General features: G+C 30.8%; 1 protein-coding gene across 12 annotated transcripts in view; it reads right to left on the bottom strand.

Moving 5' to 3' along the window:
• Positions 1 to 22,585, bottom strand: part of LOC142327686 (uncharacterized) — a 154,484-nt gene that overhangs the window by 75,681 nt on the left and 56,218 nt on the right. For all 12 annotated transcript variants that reach the window (XM_075370933.1, XM_075370948.1, XM_075370941.1 and 9 more), the window contains 6 exons: positions 14,186 to 14,314; positions 12,580 to 12,887; positions 10,614 to 10,690; positions 8,233 to 8,393; positions 4,704 to 4,878; positions 1,145 to 1,312 (listed from right to left, as the gene is read on the bottom strand). In XM_075370933.1, coding sequence (XP_075227048.1) covers positions 1,145 to 1,312; positions 4,704 to 4,878; positions 8,233 to 8,393; positions 10,614 to 10,690; positions 12,580 to 12,887; positions 14,186 to 14,314 — 1,018 coding nt within the window. The remainder of the gene's footprint in view (positions 1 to 1,144; positions 1,313 to 4,703; positions 4,879 to 8,232; positions 8,394 to 10,613; positions 10,691 to 12,579; positions 12,888 to 14,185; positions 14,315 to 22,585) is intronic.

The raw sequence follows: 22,585 nt of genomic DNA, 5'->3' as shown, positions 1-22,585 counted from the left end.
GAAACTGTCGGATCAGCTATCAAAATCAATATCATGGCAATCTTTAGAATTACTCATTCCTCGGACCAGTTCATGGAGAAACTTACATAAGGACTTGAATTTACATGCATGCAAAATTCAGCTGACCCAAGATTTGTAGGCGACAGACCATCAGTAACGCAGCAATTTTGTTATTTTGATGAAAAAAAGCAATATATCACTTTTTACACATAAAATCATCTTCAGTGATGAGGCTCATTTCTTGTTAAAGGGTGCAATTAATAAACAAAACTGTCCTATATGGGAGGGGGAACCCTCGAATGATTCACAAAGAATCACCTTATGCACAAAAATATACAGGTGCAGTTTATGGTCCAGAGGAATCATCGGCCCATTTTTCTTTAAAGACAATCAAAGCAATACTGTTATGTTGAATGTAGAATGTTATAATGAGATGCTAACAGACTTTGTATGATCTCAATTAAATGGAATTGACACTAATGACCTTTTTATTTTCAACAAGATGGTACTACATGCCACACAACAAGATAAAACATTGCATTATTTCACACAAGATTCCCTTGGACATGTTATCTCATGGAATGGTAATGTGAATTGTCTCCAAAGATCTTGCGACCTAATCCGTTTAAACTTTTGTCTTTGGGGTTATTTGGAAAGGAAAGTTTATACTAACATTCCAGACCTAAAAGATAACACCCAAGCTACTGAAAGGGAAATTGAAGCTTCCTTGCTCGAAAATATCCTATGAAATTTCAAAGTTCGCGTCGATGCCTGCCAATGTAGCTATGTTGGTCAGTTAATCAATCATGTTTAATTATCAATAGTACTTTAATTTTAAATAAAGAAACCCAAAATATTTTGCAGTTTGGTTTTATACATAAACAAAATCCTAAAGCCATTTTTATAACTCTCTTTTACATTTGATCAATAATCAAACATAATTAAGAACTTAACTTTTGTAACAAACAAAATAAATAATTTAATTTTAAAATGCTATGATATTTTCAATTATACCTTACATGCTGGTTCTGGTATGTTGTATGTCTTTTCAGAAAAGACTGCAACAGTAATTAAATCACAAGAAAAAAATGTTTATTGAACAAGCAAAACTTGTACGAGATAATTGGATGCAATTCACACTTACCTGATTCATTTCTTTGATATTGCTAAATTTATTCTTAATCACATTCAATTCAAGAGTTAATTTTGAAATATTGTCTTTGAGTTGAACTTCTTCTTCCTTATAATTATTTATAAGTTTTTTCAAATTATCTATTTTTTCTTCCTTTCTTTTAATATCTTCACCTAGAATCTAAATAATTAAGCAAGAATTATATAACAAAAAGCAAATTAATTTAAAAAAAAGTTAACTTTCTATTACACTAATATAAAGCATATATTTGCTAATACCACAAGCTGCAATAATTTTGACTGTTGACAGTCAAGATTGGGGTAAACAATAGTCTTGTAACAATAAATTATCTTCATTATACTTCACTAAATTTTCTTGCACCCTATGTTATTAATATCACAAAAGCTTTTTTTTATTAGAAAGACAGCATTTTAATAAATGTTGATCCCTAAACATTTAATTCATAACTACACAAAAAACATAAAACAGATGCAGCAAATTAAATAATGTACTTCAATAACAATAACCTTTTTATTCAACATTATGTTATTTATATTATACTCAATACAAAAAAAAATACTACATTATTATAATCAATGTTTAGAAATTATAGCGTGATAAACACATTATGATTTTATATGTATTTAAAATATTTAGAATTATTTTAGCATAAAATATTAGGTTCATTATTAAAAGTAACTTGTCAGATAAAATATATATAAACAAGAGCTGGCAACAAGAATGTAACATTTTGGATGTAATATTTTGTATGAAACAGTTTGACATATAAACAAGAAAACTGATGAAAAATTTGCTATTTGTAGAGATATACAAAAACTCTTTAATACTACCTACAGCAAGCAACAGACATACTAATTAATATCTAGAATAATTTATTATCTCTTACCAGATCCACCTCAAATTAGATTTGTGTTATACAACAATAGCTATTACAAGTTTAATATGTATAAGAAAGAAGATGCGAGTCTCAAGTGAAGAAGTCACCACACAAAAACTGCTAAACATGCTAAAAATAAGATATTCATCATTGGAAAGCAGAAAACAGCTTATTATGGTGTGAAATACACCTTCACTTTACTGAAATTATCAGTAAACCCTTTAGAAATTAATGTTATCTGTTTCTATCAATAAAACTGATGATAGTTTTAACATTTCTGTTTAAAATAAAAAAATCAATTTAATTTTTATTTAATATAAATAATAGTTCTGGGCATAAATGCTTACAATAAAATAAATATTCATCATTCATTTTTAATAAAACTATGTATCTGTACATACAAAAGAATTGTTGGTACGCATACATAGTGAATTTTATGAATATAATATTTACAAGATCTGTTCAGAAAATAAGTGAACATTTTTAATTATGCACCAACAGAGATATTTAGTGACATGCAGTTGGCAATACTGTGTTTTGAATAACCTCCGCTGTAATCATATGTTCTTTGGATTGTTGATATCTTGTTTAGTTTTCATGTTATTGTTATTTGAGAACAACATGTTTGTTTAAGTGTTAGTAGTAGTGAATTTTGTAATATGCAATTTTAGGGAGCAACGATACAATGTAAAGTTTTGCGTGAAACTGTAGAAAACTTTCAACTTTTGAAACAGTTTATGGAGATTATACTCTGGGTCATACACAATGTTATGAATGGTTTTCACAATTTAAAAGTGGTCATCAGTCAACTGAAGATGACCCTCAACCAGGAAGGCCTTTGACTTCAACTGATGACACCCACATTCAGAAAATCAACGATCTGCAAATCAACAATTGACTGCAAACTGGTGCATGCGAATTGTTGATTGGCTATCAGAGAACTTGCAGAAGAGGTTAGCATCTCAACTGAATCATTCCATGACATTTTGACTGAAAAACTGAACATGCATCGAGTTTTGCAGTTTCTGCAAACTGCAGAAAGAACACCCAGTGGATATTTGTCAGCAACATTTTGAACAAGTCAATGACAATGAAATATTCATGTAAAAGATCATAATGGGAGACAAAAGCTGGGTTTATGGCTACGACATTGAGACAAAAGTTCAATCATCACAATGGATTGGCAAAGGATCTCAATACCCAAAAAAAAAAACACATCAGTCTCAATCCAATGTCAAAGTGATGCTCTGCTTTTTTTCCGATTTTAATGGAAATGTGCATTATGAATTCTTGGCTCAAGGTGAAACAGTGAACTGTGCTTACTATCAAGGTGTTTTACAACATAACACGAAAAAATTTGCAAAAAGTGACCAGAGTTGTGGTGACAACTCACAACTAGTTGTCATGGTTCCTTCACCACGACAATGCACCCACATACTCAGCTTTGTCAATTTGTTTTGTGCCAGAAATCAGGTGACTGATTTCCCTTAACCTCCCTACTTGCCACGCCTGTTTCCTTCAGTTCCTTTTATTTTTTTTCCATCACACTCTGAGCTCTCTTCATCTAATGTCACATGTTCTGCAGGCTTTGTTATAGGCAACTCTTCGCAGTGTGGAACTGGTCTCATTGCAGATTGCAAGTGTATGTTTTGCATTTTGACATAATCCCAAATGTTTGTTAAGCAGAAATATCAGTCAGAAGAGTGATCATTGGGATAGCAAATGGCATGTGGCATTTTTCCATGCATTGAAAAGCCTAGAAACACAATAAACAACACATTTGGGGTCCAGACCCTTGTTTGGCCCCTGACTTTACACCCAAAATAAAGTTCATAACACTATTTTATTAATCATGTAAGGTTTTGCATTTGGGACTTGAGCGTCACTTCACCACATACATAACAAAAATTGTTAGGATGATTTAAACAAACTGTGGACATTTTGTAAGTAATTACTATTTAAAAGAAATAAAGTTGTAAATACATAATATACAATAACTCAAACTTACAAAGCACTCACAATGACATGTTTACTGGTTCACTATTTCACAACTAGTATCGTTCTGATGAATGTGTGCTACCCTATATCATGTTTGTACATGTCTATAAAGATCTGAACCTGCACAACAGTAGCAACGCTACCCTTTGAGTTAGCTCATTTGGTTCCATCATATTTAAAATACTCTAGGAGCTTTTACTTGCCATGGACAGTTGGACAAAAAATGTTTTAAAATATTAAAAAAAAATTAAAATAACAAAAAAATGTGGGTGATGGAGAAATTCCAAATACATATTTGAAAACAGGATAAAAAACTGCATTAAGTACACCTATTGGTACTCATGAAACAAAATCATTTTGACCAGTTTAATAACTTTTAAGTTCTAGCATGATGCATTGTCGTCGGGCAAGATGTACTTGACAATACAGGAATAGTGAGAAAAGTTTAAAAAAATTTAAAGATTAAGTAGCAAAGACAAATATGGTGAAATCTTAGAAGACTCAAGACAACTGTTAACTTCAAGTGATGTACATTATGTACAACTGACCTAAAAATATGTTTCAATAGTTGCTTTAGTTTTAATATGTATATCATATACCTTTACTTTTATGTTTTAATATGAATATAGACATACATTTATAGGTAATACTTTAACAGACAATCATAAATCTTACATCTTTTTGAATGTCAGAGGCTCCATAAATCATTGACACAGAACAATCAAATGGTTCGTTATATTTTCCCATCTTTTTTTTATGTAACCGGTAGTACTCTTCCAGCTCTTCTGATTTGCTTTCTTTCCATGAACGTAACTCTTTTATAACTTTCTCTGCTTCTTCTAAACGATTTCTGAAAATAGCAAAAGTAACAATTTAACTACCAGTTAATGTTGTTTGGTCTACCGCTGAATGGTGCCCCACAACAAATCTGCTGAGATCAATTTGTACCATCATGTATTTTAAGCGTACTTTGAGTAACATGTGTCCTATGAGTAAATGTTTCTTTTAAATATTTTATCTTCACCACCATGCTCCTAATATAATTATACTTAATGGAAGTTGTTCCCAAAATAGGTTATAAGCCACAAAAAAAGTTGTTCAAGACATCTAAATTGAGGTATTTATAAACAATTCTATACATGCAGTTTAATTATTCACAATAATTTTTTTAATATTAAATAAGAAATACTTCAATAAAAGAATAACAATTCTTTAACAGAATTTATATTAAACAGTAGATTTATTTCATACACAAAACTTGCTAATTATGAATTTCAGTTAACAAAAATGAAGTTAACATTGAATCTTTTTTAAAAATATTTATAGTAAGAATACAATTAAAAGTGGAATAACACTAACAACAACCATAATACAATTGTACTGGAAAGTGAGCTGACCATTTTTAATGAATTTTGTTTGCAACATAAAATTAATAAATTAATGATTCTATCAATTAACATATAAAATTAAAATTTCATCAAAACAGCACATTAAATAAAAGCTTACTTTATAAGCAAGGCCATTTTTGGTGGATTTTCCCAGCCTCAACTAACCAGAGGTATTTAAGATTGTTTTTTTAAATAATTACACTTAATACAGTTGATCTGTAAAACATAGGTGTTGTATATACTAATTGATGATGCTGTAATATCCAGTAAAATTATGTTATACTATGAAATTGCCAGGTTTCAACACTGGCATTTACCATTTTACACTTTTCCACAATATTTCTCCTGCTGCAATTGTGATCACATCAACAAATTCCCTGCATATGGATCTTCCACAACTAGTGACTGGGAAGCTGGATGCGATTTGTGGTATTCTTCTTTGTACCAAGGGGTTACGTCAATGACATATATTTCACTCTTTTTTATTTTTGGTTGGCAGGGGGGCAACTCAAATATTTCAAAAAGAACCAATGATCATTTGATATATCAATTTAGAGAGCTTTCTGACTACACAACCCAAAATGGCAGGCAACAATGTGCTTATTTCAGATAGCTAGAACTACAGTTGTATGCTCTCCTTTAATTTTTTTTATTTCATACATACAATTTCCAGTATCAGTCACAAATTTAGTAGAAAAATTTCAATGCACTGGTAGCATTTTAGCTGATAAAAAATCTGGCCAACCCAATACAGATGAAGTTATTGAAGAAGGAATATTAGCAGAAATTTTTGTTAATTGTAATAATCAGCAACACCGATTGCAATTACATAAAATAATTTATCTGATGTCAGAGCAAAAAGTATTAAAAACATAAATACCATCCATCACACAAGATTCAATTAGTACATGAACTTATTGAAGATGAATTTGATAGGAGGGTTGAATTCAGTGAAATTTTGACACAGAGATTAACAGCATTTCTTGTTTCAACATGTTGTTCACTGATGAAACCTCTTTTACTTTATATGGGACTGTTAACAGACATAATAGATGGTACTGATCCCAAGAAAACCCTCACTGATATCATGAAAGTCAGACCAGCAACCAAAGCGGTAAAATGTATAGGCTGGAATAATAGATGGCAGACTTCATGGACCATTTGTTATTAATGGTTACTTAGATGGTGATATGTACTATGCTTTGTTGAACAAACAGATAATTCCAGCTCTCAACAACTTTGAGTGAGATAGCTCGTGATCAAACACACAACCTTTATTCATGAGAGATGTGTTTCACTAGTTAGATAGTGCTCCTCTGCATTACACTTGCAACGAGAGAAATGTATTAATCAGCAGTTTCCAGATCATTGGTTAAGTCAACATGGTAGTATTGAATGGCCAGCCACGACACCTGATCTGAATCCACTTGATTTCTTCATGGAGAGGCAATTAAAATCAACCATTTATAGCCTACAGTCAACTTTTCTAGAACAATTAAGGAAACACATTATAATAGAATGTAAGAAGATTTCACCAGAAACTTTTTCACAATGTGAGAGAAGCTTTCGAGCAGCATCCAAGGAAGAACAGGAAGGGCAGTTTGAACATTTAATGTGAGGTTAGAAGCAATAACGTATTTTAATTGAAATAATTTTATTAGGCAGTATTTTTAATACATAAGATTATAGACCTTTTTTTAAAATAAAAGATTGTAAACTGTTATTTACTTAAATTAAATTCTTCAAAACTGTAATTTTAAAAGAAATATTTGATAAATTTTGATGGTTTTTTCAATTTTTAATTAACGTGACATTTGTGGTCGCTATTATCCTTTTTTTGATACAGTGTTGCTTGCTCACAAAGACTTTGAAAGTATCACATATGTCCCATTTATAATTTCTGAGCCATATTTAGAACCCTCCCCCCCCTCCGCAAGAAAGCCAAATAGTCTATTGCCACCCAAAAATCAAACAGTGAAATATACGTTCATTGAAGTAGCTCCTCAGTACAAGGAAGAATGCCACAAACCATATCCAGTTATCTCAATTATAAAAAAAAAAAGTTTAAGGGAGATGTAAGTTTCTTTTCACACACCCGATAAATATATATATATACATTTTTTTACTGAAATTAATATTTTTCCTCTCTATTGTTAGATTACATTTAAATTCTATTAAAATAAACCACCTATATTGAAATAATACATCCACGAAAGTACTTTCATTAAAAATTAAGTTACATCTTATCCCAATATTTTGTACTGCGTGGTTTATTTTAATAGAATTTAAATGTATTAATACATTATTTTTATTTATATATATATAATGACAATAAAATATTTAATGGCTTGTCACATTCACAAAATATAAATTAAAATTAAATATATTTTCAGTACATTAAACAATGGTGGAAATAAGAATTAAATTCAATAAATATTTCTAAACATTTACGCCAATAATTTCTGTCCTTTCTTCCTCTCTACATACTGTTCCTGCCTACACGATATGATGTACACCACTTACTGGCTATTCTCTTACATCTACTTTTCCCATTTTTTTAAAAAGCTATAAAAAATTCACACACTCAAACCTCAACACTGTTGTTTTTTTTAATTTTTATTATTTAATGTAAACTCATTATTAAAATATTCTCACAGTCATGGTAAAAATTAATGAGGACTAGAAAATAAATGAAAACATTTATTTAAAATAAATGTTTTCATTTATTTTCTAGCCCTCATTAATCCAAAGGATACAAAAGATATGATTTGAATTAACATATATCAAAGGCAAGATTTTGCCAACAACATACGTACTTGTGCCTGGTTTCAATTTTATCAATAATTTTTCGCATCTCATCAAGCACCTCTTTTCGGACTTTCACTTCAAGTGTCAAATTCTTTTCTTTTTCATCAGAAAGTTTTTGTTTTAATCCTTCATTTTTGTCCTTCAAATTTTCAACTGACCGAAGAAGAGTCTGAAATATACAAAATTACATACATGTTAGAAATAAACTGTTTTTTTAACAAATTAATTAAATTTATCACTATAAGAAGTTATTTTTTAAATGATCTCACTTTAAATGCTAAAGCTTTCATAAGTCATTTAACATAAATTTATAAAAACCAGAGCCAGACCATTAATGATTTCAGTCTACCAAAGTATCTCATATGCTGAAGATCAAACAGTCTCCTTTTCCAAAAACATATCAAACACACTACATGTCTGCAAAAAGATTATGTAATTCTTCATATCATTCAAAATTATAATCTTTAAGTAACCATTCTTTCTTCAATTCATTCATATTTTGAAACTGAGACAGCACAATACAGTAACTTAGAGCTTTTTTGTAACTGTTTTCCTATTATTTTTTTACACTTATTCATCTGTTGTGCTGTTTGAGAACAATACTTTGGTAGTAAGTGATCTCAACTTTTTCTTTAACTCTTGAGAATGGACTAGAGGCATTCGTTCTCATAGTGGGCGATAATGAATATCTGTAGATTTTTATAAATGAACCATATTTATAAATAGTTTAATTATAAAGGAATAATCAGTATGATAAAGATGTAAATTAAAATCGATATTTTATGAACTTAATATTAAAAGCTACAAAAAAATTCATTTTATTTCAATGAGTAAGGTAGTAGTAAATAATTATCCCTATAATTTAAACATTTTATATAGCATATTAAAAAAGATTAGTTTATTGCAATAAAAAAGATACATTTTAAAGAAAAAGAAATCTTTGTGAAAGTACTCAACAAAGACTCAAAAAAGGAAAACCAGTAAGTGGAGAATATTTTTAAATCAATTTTAATAAATGTATTCTGCTCCTAGGAGACAATTTGTTAAACTATTCTAAAAGTTTTATTAAAATTTTACAGTGTGGCTAAACTTTTCAAGAAAAGTTAATAAACATAATTTTTTGGATGAGTAAGGCCAATTAATGACTGTAGGAACCAAGTCAAAAACATGACATTACACTAGGCTATAAAGTTATGTCTTTTAGGCCTAAATACTGAAAGAATCTATTACCAGTCAGTCTGTTAAATAACAATAGACTACAGCAGTCATTCTGAAGTAATCATTTGTTTTATGGTAAACATTAAAAATTACCATTTATACTTTTAATAATACATCAAACACTGTCAAAATTTGTTCAAAACTTTCAAAATTTAATTACACTAAATTTACTCAACCTTGACCATTACTATTACAATATTTTTATGTAGTGTTCCTTAAAAACATTTTTTTTTTCTAGACTACTGTGATTCAGGAGTTCAGCACAATACGTGGAGATTTCTCCACACTGTCATTGTTTTTGTAAAATGCTTTGATAGCAAATGCACGTTGCGCACCACTCCAAGGATCCATGAGAACTAAATGGCAGGTTAGGTTAGAGAGGCTGGCGCCACTTATAAAGTGGTACCAATCACCCATGGCTACCAACACAGCTTTCAAAATTTCCCGTTTCTTTGAATCACCATGTATTACATATATTGTTATATAAATATATCTATCCTTTATGTTATGCTATCTATTGTTCTATATATCTATCCTTTATGTAATGAAGTATTTGATTTGATTTCAACATGTCCAATGTTTATTCACATAATCAATAGTAAACAATAGATCCAATGTTTTTTCTTCAATCTCCTGATAATTTTTATTTATTTATTTCTGAGTATGTCATCACAATTAAATTATTTTCACTTCATCAGCTTCTGGAACAGTTTTGCAGACAATCATTTAATTATGAGATTTCCAACTACACATTATATAGTATATTAGTCCTACTCCACAAATACCTGACGTCAAACTCAAAATTGAAAAACAGACTCAAAAGAAATACCTTGTAAATTTTTAAAAGCATTAATAAACAATCACTCTATTATTCACAGCATAATGAATACCCCATGCTGTTTTGAAAAATAATTTAAAAAAAAAATCATCAACAAAATCTTTAACAATTGGCATTTACATAAAAAAATATTGAATTTCTTTATTAAACAGTAATCACAATTATTGCATATTTCTGTAAGAACTACCATCATTTTTATTAGTGTAATTTTTACTATACCCAAAAATAAAACAAGATAGGTAATTTGTCTCCTGATAGCTGAATTTTATCAAGTTATAATGTCTCTTACCTCCATTTTAACCATGCAATAAAAATTACTGTTCATTAAATTACCTCTAAAACCTTCTGATTCTCAAATTCCGTTCCAACTGAAGTCACTTTAAACATTGAAGAACAGGAACATTCTTCTCCTGGAATTTAATTATAAAAAATTTAAATCAATAAAAAGTAAAACTCATTTGAATAATATTATCAATATACTGCTTTTGTTTCTGTAAATATACTTAATGTAATGAATATTTAAGAAAAACTAACCCACACCAAGTGGTATGATATAGTTGTGTGAATTATATTTGAAATCTGATTTCATTTTATACATGACAAAATACTAAACAATTATCTAATACAACATAATTTTACTAAATTAATATAGCAGGGATGCCAACCTTCAAGCTGTCTATCAGTAAAACATCCAGGAACACAAAATAAAACTAGGAATCTGCATGACTGGTTCATGAAATGGACAAACTTTCAGCTATAAAATTCATAAACTTTTCAACATTAATGATGTTGTTTTCATTACTGGCACTCATTGCCATAAAGGATGTAAATGATACAAAACTGTTTTACATTTTAAAATTTTTACATGGAATCTGGAAACCAAATTTTTCTTGCAGGCACCACAACCACAAAAAAAATACTACAGAAAAGTAGTGCATACAAACAACACAAAAAACAAAATTTAGCAAACTAGCCAAACCAACATATGTCACATTGTATATTCAGTCTATATTCCCAACATATTTTAAATATCATTTCATTAGACGTAACCATATAATTTGAGATTTTTGCTATTTGTTAAAGGTTCACAAAAATGTATTATCAATCACCGTTAACAAATGAATTTCTAATATCTTCAAAACACCAAGTTCAATCCAACTAGTACAGTTTATAACAAAAAAATAAAAACCCACCCTACTTTTTTTTAATTTTTTTACACAAGACACAATAATCCAGCTTTGAAAACTACAAAGCATTTTAATAATGAAACTCAGAACACATACTAGAGGAACAATGACTGCTACCATCCAAGGTCATTACTTCCACAACCCAGGGCATCTGGAATACGACAACCATGTCCTAGTCCATCAAAGAAACATGCAGATACTTGTAAATATACAATAACGTGTATTCAGTGATGAATTATACTGTCTGTAATTTTGACTTGTATATGTCTACAACAGATTTGTAGCAATTCTGGATAACCTACAATGGTTGATATCTTTATAATGGTTACAGATTTAAGATAATTTAACAATTAATTGGGTTACCATTTTTAGAAATCTGAAAATATAATATCACCATGTTAATTTGCTTGTTACACTCTTTTCGTAAAACTGCATATCAACTTACTATTTTATTAATTACTATTTTTTTCTTGAAATATCAATTTGTAATATACAAGAAGAGAACACAATTCAAGAAAGAGAAGAGACAAACTAGGCATTTGCTTACACAATTTTTTTCTTACACTGATGTGAAAAACACACTGCAGAAATAATGGGGAACCTATTTATTCACCAATATACAGATATTAAGGTAAACAACCTTACATTTACTTTATTTTAAATCATGAAATGTAATCTTATTTAGACACCAAAGAACAAAACTAAAAAGCACATCAAGACAATATTATTCAGTGTGTAATTAATCAAGTAAATGGGAAAATGTATTCCAACTAAGTGCAATGTATTGAGACCAGCTCTAAAATCTCAACCGAGTTAATGCGACAAATATACACATCAACTTCAATAATATCACAAATAAAATAATTTAAAGAATGTGAAATCAGTTTTACCTATCTTACATAACTTAGAAATGAAAAGAATATTTACAAAGATTTTAGCACTGAATACCAGAATACATATGTAATCAGAAACATGATGAATGTATTAATTAAATTACGTAAAAAACAAAAGCATTTATAATGAAAATATTAAACGTTATCTCATCCTGATGAGATATTTGCACACAACAAATACTATTACTGGATAATCAATTTTTAAAAACTGTAAATTACTTATCACTTCAGAAACAGGAATGATATTGCTGGGCAGTTGTCTTTCTTCATACTTCATATAAACTCTGGAAAATCGAGCAGATCGTGCACATTTTTGTATACGTGGAGAATTGAGTTGTGTCAATATATTTTTTGCTATAGCAGATGTTTTCAATACTTGCTGTGTTTCATTAAACAGTAGGAGATCAGAACTGACATTGACAATTATTGAAACTGTTTCTTTTCCACAAAAAGCCTGCTTAAAAAGATTTGTTAATTTTGATTCTCTATAAGGAACTACACATTTTTCTTCTTTGTTCTGATTGTCCCTGAAAAAAATATTTAAAAAAGCCATATAATTCAATTTGTTTCTAATCAAAAATATTTTAATGGAAAACTCTTTGCTATAAAATTATTTTACATGGACCTATCTCTAACAAAAGTAGGAGATCAGAACTGACATTGACAATTATTGAAACTGTTTCTTTCCCACAAAAAGCCTGCTTAAAAAGATTTGATAATTTTGATTCTCTATAAGGAACTACACATTTTTCTTCTTTGTTCTGATTGTCCCTGAAAAAAATATTTAAAAAAGCCATATAATTCAATTTGTTTCTAATCAAAAATATTTTAATGGAAAACTCTTTGCTATAAAATTATTTTACATGGACCTATCTCTAACAAAAACTCAACTAACATAGAACAAATAACTATCAATAGGACACCAAACTGGCAAAAATAGAAATCTAGATGTAATAGTTAGAGACTAATTTAAATAAATTAAAATAAAAATAGATTTTTTTATCAGGTCTGCAGTTCTAAATCACACATTATAACATACTCCATATTTTACTATTAAAACTAACAGATGTAATTAATCTGTTGTATTTTGGTAATACAACGTGTATGGGATTCTAAACCCATATACTTGATTTGGCCAGTAAAAATCCCAGTGTTATTAAACTGTTTTTGACTAACAATTACAAGTTTAATTAGCAACTGAATTACCCAATGGATGGAGTTTTATATACATATATAAGAAACCTCATGTGTTGAATGTTGCAATTCTACTCAAACAATTTCAGAGCTTTTTAAATGATATTCCACTGTCTAATTTGTAGCATTGCCTAGTAGTGCTTTGTAACGAATCTACTATCAGTTGCATCATTCCACTGTGATTATTCTTTGAGCTTGAGGTTAGGTTACGTTAGATAACAATAATCAAGATGTCCAGTTTATATGTTTTGGGCAGCAATACTGAAAATATTTTGTATGGGAGCAATTCAGGAAGATGTTTTACAATTAAAAAAAGAAAAATCACAATTCTTCTTAGGGTAAAAATAAATTAGTGCAAAAAGAGAATTTAACTGCATCACAAAAATCAGACTTCAACAGGTTGAATATGCTTTAGGATAAAGTACTTACAATGAAATTAAATAAATAATTAACCATGAATCTATGAAGATGCAAAATATTTAATAGAAACTAGAAAATATGTCACAAAAAAAAGTTTCTTATAAAGTGCAACTTTAATCACTAATGTCGATAAAAAAACATAAAAATCAAATGACCATTGCAAAAAGTATTTCAATATAATCTATAAAAGAGGATAATCACCTGTACTTACCTGATTGCACTAAAGCATTTACTTAAAACGTGTAAGGAAGAATTAATATTCTTTGATTCTGCCAAACGGTCATTAACATTCAGTGTTTTCTTTACACGTTCAACTCCGGCCAGATCGCATATTGACAATCTGTAAAAAAAAAATCAAAACAAAATTAGTTGTGACAAAAGTGTCTCTAATAATATAATTACTTTACTTTTAAGATGATACAATAATATGGAGACAAAATGTTCCTTGGCATACTCCTACTGTGGCATGAAATTCTCCTGACTGAGTTCAGTGTACTTCCATAATTCTGGTATTGAGATACGAGCTTATAATTTTATATATTACTTGCTGAAACATTCCTCAGTTTCAAACAATAAATGTCGCACACAGTATCTATCAACACTACCAAATGCTTTAATAAGTCTAAAAAATAAAAAATATTTAAAATAATTTAATTTAATAATTATAATACAATTATAATAATAATTTAATATAATATAAAAAATATTTAATATAATTTTTCCTTATTATAGTACAGGCTTTTTTCCTCATTTGTTTAGCCACAAACAAAGGCTTTGTGATAATAATGCAACTAAAAACAAACTGAGCTCTTCTAAATTATGTTTAATACACATCATAAGAATAACTTATTGTATATTTTAATAAATCTTTCTATCACACTGAAAACTACATTCTTCTGTTAACTATAAATCTCAATTGTCAGACCCTTCTTAAAAATAAACTGATTTAAACAAATTTTAAATAAAAATAAAATTTTTGTTTAACATTTGACATATGACACCAGTTTGTTTCTTAAGCTGAAAACAAGTCTGTAGTCAGAATTTCTCAATCACTCTACATTTTTGAAAATTGTTGATATATATTAAATGCATGCATCATATAACATGTGCATTTTTTACTTTATTGATTACTTTAACCTAAATCATAACACAAACACCACACACCATACATCTCTATCACGTGCATACATGAACAAGATTCATCATGTCTGTACAATTCAAAACACCAAGCTTATTGGCTTGGTTTGTACTGCTTTTAACAGAAGGTTTGTTGCTTTGTTAGCCTACTGTTTTTAATAGTAAAATTTCTTCAGTCAGTGTGATAACCGTTTATATAAGTTTAATTCAGTGTTTATACACAGTGAACAGTGAAGTCTCATAATGCCTCATAAGTGTAAGTAATTTAAACAGTTTTTGTTATTTATGTGGTGAGTTAAGTATAAAATCACATAATATTACACTATTAAAAAAGCCAACAAATTGGACTTTGACTGTAAAATCGGTAATCATAATAAGACATGGGGTCCTGATATAAGCAGTTAACTGTACAAGTGCAGTCTAAAACACTGTACTCTATCCTTCATTGATGTCTGCAGTCAGACCTATTTCTCACAATGAACCCATTCCAGATCCCAAAGTTCCTGAAAAAGTTTTTCATGAAAATAGTGATGAAGATGCAGACATTGAGGAAGAAGACAATCATGATTCAGTTTTTGAATTACAATCCAGTAAGCCATATCTTATACCAAAAGGTGAGCTTTGTAAAAGATTTAAAGTTATTATAAAAAGAGAAACTGAAATTTTAGGCTCAAGACTATAAGATTGGAATTTACTTTAAAGAAATACAAAAATCTCAGGCTGTTGAAGCCTGACAAAGATTTTCTCAGCACTTTGCTGAAGAAAATTACTTAGTTTACTGTACAAATATTACAGCTTATGTTACAATTAGGGCAAATACATGAATCTGAGGCCTTTTAATTGATTCCTCAAAGTATAACTAAAAAGAAGTTCTACTTCATAACAATAATAAATATTTTTCTGTACCAATGTATTATGGAATTAATATAAAAGAAACATATGATGTTATGAAACTGTTATTGAAAAATAACATTTATAACTGTTATAAACAGTTATAAATTGCTATTGAAAAATTATAAAAAGCATAGTTGGAATGTGTGTAGAATTTTAAAAGCAATAGTTCTTTTGTTAGGCAGAAAGGTAGGGTATACAAAATACTGTTGTTTTATTTATGACCAGGACAGGTGAGCTAGGGATGAGCATTATGTAGTAAAGCAATTGAAGAAAAATGAGAATCTAACTCCTGGTGAAAAAAGCATTATCCATGAACCTCTTGTTAAACCAGAAAAAATATTTTATTTTATTTTTTTTAAAAGCTATGAAGGGCAGTCAAGGATTGTAGTACATAAGGCAGAAATTCCCAAAAGTAAGTGAGCGATAATTAAATAAAGGATTTTTATTGGCCCATAAATAAAGGAACTGGTGAGATGAAATGTTTAACTCTGTGGTGATTGATGTAGAACTCTCTTACTTAGACAGTGTTTAAAGACACTTGCAAAACTTTACTGGGTGTCCATGAATCATAAAGTTACAAATTGTAAATAAACTGATAATTCATATAGAGCTAAGGAATGCAATAAGTCAATTTCCTGCATTCACATCTGGATTTCTTCCTGTCAAATCTTGAGGGAATAAGTGATAAACACAGTGAACATTTCCACCAAGATATTTCAAATTTGGAAAACTGTTACAAAGTCAAATGGAGTGTTAATATGCTAGCTGATTACCATCAGACTAATTTGAGATGTACCTGAGGGGTTACCTCAGGTACATCTGCTAAGAAGAAGTAAGATCAAGTATACAACATCTCATACCTAACCTACATATAATAATACATTTTGTAGTTCTTTAATGAGCCATTTCTATTAAATTGAAGGTGATAGAAAGATTCTATTTAGAGATCTGTATTCAACACAAAAGAAAACAATGCAGAGAAAGGGATCAACTTACAGAAACAATATTTTGTATATTGGTGTAATCTTGTAGAATAATTTATATTTCCCAGTCTATGGGTATCTTCTGCAGAAGTACACAAAATATGTGTATCAGTGTATGAAACCTCTTTTGTATCTGCATCACCCTCCAAAGGTGGGTCCATGCTCTCATTTTCCTTTGTGAAAAAGTTGCCTTGTAATTTCTATTTTTTATAAATATCAGTCTATAGTTTACCTCATATATTTAAAAAGATAAACTTTGACTTTATAATTTTATGTGAACCTAAACTAATATTTCCTAAATATTATAGTTCTTTCCAACCTCCTCTAATACTAAATCAGACCACAAAGCTGTTTGTTTCTCAGATCTTCCTACTTTATACATGTCAAATACGACATTCTATAGTTCTAAAATATAATTTTTCAATTCAGAACCTATCTTTAACAATTCAAAATTCATTACCTCCAGATTTGAAATTTTTCTTTTCACATGTCCTTCAAAATTGTTTATTTATTTATAAAGACAGTGCTGAAAGCTCTTTCTTATTGTTAACAAGTAATCACTATCTAATTATGGTCCTCTCTTCACCATAGCTTCTCAAACACATCTCAAATTCCTTCTTCCCAATTTCTATATTGACTTCTCCCTATGATGGCCTTTTTCCTATGGCAGTTTAGAAATCCGTAGAGTGGGGTGAAGAGTTCTTTACCCTTAAATTTTGTTTTAAAAATCTAAGAAAAGTCATTTATCATGTTGACTACCTTGTAAGTACCTTATTGACTACCTTTATCAACTGACTACCTTGTAAGTAATATGTCCAGAAATTAATATTAATATTCTTAATCACTTCATGTGCACAATTTTGTGCACATGAAGTCATCTGTTCAATAAGTATACTACACACTTTTTTTATTTGTCATGAAACCATACTGATATTATTGCTTTAATGAAGTCAATTTTTGAGGTACAACTCATTCTGATAGTTTTTTTGACCATTGACAAGAGATTTTCAATTGGGTTTAAGTCTGGGAAGTAGCCTGACATGGGAGCACTTTAATGTTTCAATCTTCGAAAACATTTTCCAATTTTTTTGCAGCATGGCATGACACCACATCTTGTTGAAACACTTCATTGCCTTGTGAGAATTTGTTTTGAAGTTGTGATACAACCCTTTCCTTCAGAATTTTGATATATCCATATCACTTTTCAACATACCATCTACTGGCAGTAATGAACAAGAGCCTTTAAATGTTAAACAACCCCAAAACATTTTTTTCTGGGGATGTTTAACTAATTGTCGGATATGAATCAGTGATGGATTTCATCTGATGCTTTTCTAATGTATAGAACCCCTCTGCCCCTGAACATAAAAATGTGACTCATCAAAAAACATACAATTTTTCTATCTTCTTTGGTCCAGTTTTAGCATGAGCTTTGGATCACTAAGTCCTTTTTTTGTATATTGCTGTTGTTAAAAGCTGCTTTTTAGATGTCTGATGAAGCAAAAAGTCAGGACATCTAATAGTTGTCACATGTAAATCTATTCTACTGGCTTCTAATTATCAATTTAACTCCAGAGTAGATAATTTTGGATCAAGTTCACTTTTTCTCACTAAAAACCTGGGTTGGAGTAGTTTTACTTTTATGACCACATTTACTTTTCCTTTGAGTAGAAAAGGAACCAGTTTCTTTATATTGTTTAAAATAACATTAACTGTCCCTAGTCTCTTTACACCAACCGACCGGATTGGTCTAGTGGTGAACGCACCTTCCCAAATTTAGTTTTTAGTTACTTTTACACAGATTTGAATACTAGATCATGGATATCAGTGTTCTTTGATGGTTAATATCAACCACACATCTCAAGAACGGTCGAACTGAGACTGTACAAGAAAACACTTTATTTACACTCATACATATCCTCATTCATCCTCTGAAGTAATACCTGAATGGAAAAAAATTCTCTAAGACCACACCCAGAAGCTGTTTGTATTTATGTCATACTAATATGTTCAGAAAACAAAACAATATTTAAATGTAATTTTGTTAGATAAACTGTCAAAAAGCACAATAGTGTTTTACAAAACACTATTTATAACATAAAAATTACTAAGTAACCAAAGTCCGAGAGATGTTTGGTAGGCATTTAGGCTCTGTGAAAATTTTTAACACTTCATTTGTAATGCCTGAATACAAAATCGAAGACCTGGCTAAAGGGTAGTGGGGCCTAGCCAACCCTTGAATTTTTATCATTGTGAAACTTTACTTGCAAAAAAATGCTTGAAGCATTTTGAAATTTTAACACCTACAAATCTAGTATCTAATGAAATAAAAAATAAAAAGGCCAGATTATTTAGTTGGGTTTAAAATTTTGCCAGGCCATTTCAAAATTTTATTTCATAAATATCAAAAACATATATTTTGAGGCATGCTAAGGTTTAGACAGAATATTTATACAGAGAAAAAAATATTTTTAAAAGGACAAACTAATTTGGTGGGACTTTTTACCTGCCAGGTGATTGGGGATGTTACCATGTAGTTGTTGTGTCGTCACTTATGCTGACGACACACTGCTACTGATAGAAGGGGATTTGCGGAACAAGGTACAGTTCCAACCTGCTCATGCTTGCGAGATACTCCGGCTGTGGAATCCCCAACATAAGATGATTTTCAGCCCAGAGGAAACCACAATGATGTTGCTTAAGGGCCGATTGGCTGCTTCCCGACGAATCTGGGTTCGAATGACTGGTCTCCCCCATTTGGTACGGTATGGCTCAAAAGTACCTGGGTGTTATCCTTGATGAGAATTTTTGGTTCAAGGAACATCTACCATATGTGCAAAAAAGGGTGCTGATGCTTTTTATGGAATCTGTAGTCATTCATCCCGATTGGGGGTTGAATTACCATCCCATGCATATCCTTTACAAAGGTGTCAGCGAAGATATTATGCTATATGCTGCACCTATCTAGGCTCACCACTTGGCTTTTAGGTGTTATGCGGACATTTTGTTACAGGCCCAGCAACTCCTCTTGCTGGCTGTTATAGAACAGTCTCACGAGAGGCAGTGGGTTATAGCCGGAGTCAAGCCAATAAGATATCTTGGCTAATGAACGTAAGCAACGCTACATTTCCAGAGTAAATAACCTATTGATGTCAGAACAAAACCAGGAGATCGAGGACCAGTGCCTTGCATCTTGGCAGGTTAAATTGGATGAAACCACCACAGGTCGCTACATGCATGGTATATTTCCTATAGTGTCTGATGTAGATGCGATTAGATGAGTTTCCCCCAATCGGTATATCACACAGTTTCTCTTCAGGCATCGTGAAACTGGCCCTTTTGGACGAGTTTGGCTAGGTTTTGTTTGATAGATTAAAATCAATGCCTGGATTGTGGAACTGATGATACAGTGGACCATGTCCTCTATGTATGTCGCCAATACAAAGTCGAACATTCACAAGCAGTTAGGGAACTTGAGAGAATACATTCTTTTTTGGATTTCCGTATTAACTGAATGATCTGTGAGGAGTGGTCTATAATGGCTGGTTTTCTTTGTGCCCTTGTGGTGTGTAGGTCTGCAGAGGGAGTTTAATCAAGGTAGGATCCCAAATGGCTAGGGTTCCTGCCAAGGCATGGGATTAATTGGAGGTAGGTGCATTGGCATCGTCCCACGATTATATTGGTGTTGTATGTGATTCAATTTGGGACTCCTGCTAGTGGGGATGGCTGCATTGCCTGGGTATGGTAGCCTGTGCGACCGGGGCATGGCTTTCTTCCACCGGTGGAGGTCCTGGTTGTGACTTGGTAATGCCGCGCGAGACTCCATGATGGGAGTAGGTCGGGGTGGGGGTTTGTCTCTAGCTCCTGTCTGGACTGGGATGAGGTTACGTTCCCCTTGTTAGGTGACTTAAATTGGTAAACTTAAATTGTGTAAAACTTAATCTTCATTGGTATGAGTGTAGCACTGATTTAACTTTCAACTCGTTCGTTTTCTGAGGCATTCACAGTCACAAATGGTGCTGTCAAATCTGAACTAGGCTCAGGGTTCGCACTTCCGTGGTTTTTGTCAGTTAGTTTGAGGGAATCATGTTAGGTTGAATGTGAAGATGTCTGTCCATTTGAGGCCTATGTGAAAGCAAAATTTGATTTGTATTTTACTAATGCAAACGTCTGCCAAGGCATTTACATTGGTGGCATCCCAACTGAGACCTAGCTGTTGACTGTAAGATGTAATCAGTTAGAGGGTCTAAAGATGACCTCTGGTAAAGCCCCACAGGGCTCGGAACAGAGGGGCTGGTGTGACGACTGGTCTTCCTCCTACAGAGTTGGGATGATCAGGAGTGCGAGTATGTAACACTATGAGGAGGTTATATTATATATTTATATATACCAGGTGATCATTTGAAAAAGTTACCACATTTATTATTCAACAGTTATTAGTCCCATCATATTTCTGTTTGTAGGCATGAATACCATTTCTCAGGGGTAGCATTTTTTAAATTATACTCAAAGGGGTGGAACCCACCCGCTCCACTACCCCTAACCCAATTCAAAAATCTTAAATGGCAATGGAAACATTTAATTACAGTAATTGACAACCCAAAAGAAATAATGAATGTTGGTGAAAAGAAAATTAAAATCCGCCCACCCCTTAGCTTGGTAGGTGCAAAAATACATTTAGGTAGTACTTTTTTTTTTAATTTTAGTCCAACGAAAATAACTATAAAATTACATGATATTACTTCTTAAACCATTTGAAATAATCATAATCTGTGGATTAAAACTGAGAAAATTATTTTTTAAAATTACAAACACAAAATTTTGCCCTTAAATATTTAATAAATCTTCAAGGGTTGAAAACTTATTCTTTTTAAATGAGACAATGTAGCTTGTGAGACCTCATTGGAAGGCCCTTTGAATGACAAGTAATTTGGTACGAATAAAATAAAAATTTGTTCACTGGTATTGAAGTTATGATTAAAAATGTGTTTTCTTTTAGTTTATATTGGGATATGTTACTAACCCAAAACATTAGGTCTGAAATCATCCATTCTTAAAAATATGGGTTTTAGGTTTTTCCAGCATTGAAAAAACATAATACCAGTAAACACAGTATTATAACATCAATTAAACATTAAAAAAAAACCAATAATAAGGTACCTACTTCTTTGTGTAATTCCATACTTAAATTTACAGTAAAAATATACTCAAACAAAAGCATCAATAACCATGAAGTAAAATAATGTTATAAACATTCAAGAGAAAAATAATCATTATTCTTGAGAATGGTTATCCTATTTTCTGTATTGACTTACACCTACACCTCATGTCAAGTCATATACAACTGCTTGCTTATCACATTCAATGCACAGCATTAAAGAGCTATGGTGGTAATCCGCAATTAGTGAGGTTGCACACAGCTTTATTGAAATTTCATGATTAATGGGAATAAATCTATCCACATTTTTGGCAATCTATATTTTATATCCTTCAGTTTCAAAGGTGCTACTCCTTGAAATGATAGAGATATTTCTAGAGATGCTACACCTCTGGAAATCTGCTACATCTCTACACACTAAATCTCTGTGATATTTGGA

The sequence above is a fragment of the Lycorma delicatula genome, chromosome 1, assembly GCF_047948215.1.
Source record: "Lycorma delicatula isolate Av1 chromosome 1, ASM4794821v1, whole genome shotgun sequence".
In the NCBI taxonomy this organism is placed as follows: Eukaryota; Metazoa; Arthropoda; class Insecta; order Hemiptera; family Fulgoridae; genus Lycorma; species Lycorma delicatula.
Note: the sequence above shows the minus strand (reverse complement) of the source record. Positions and strands in the feature narration are given on the sequence as shown.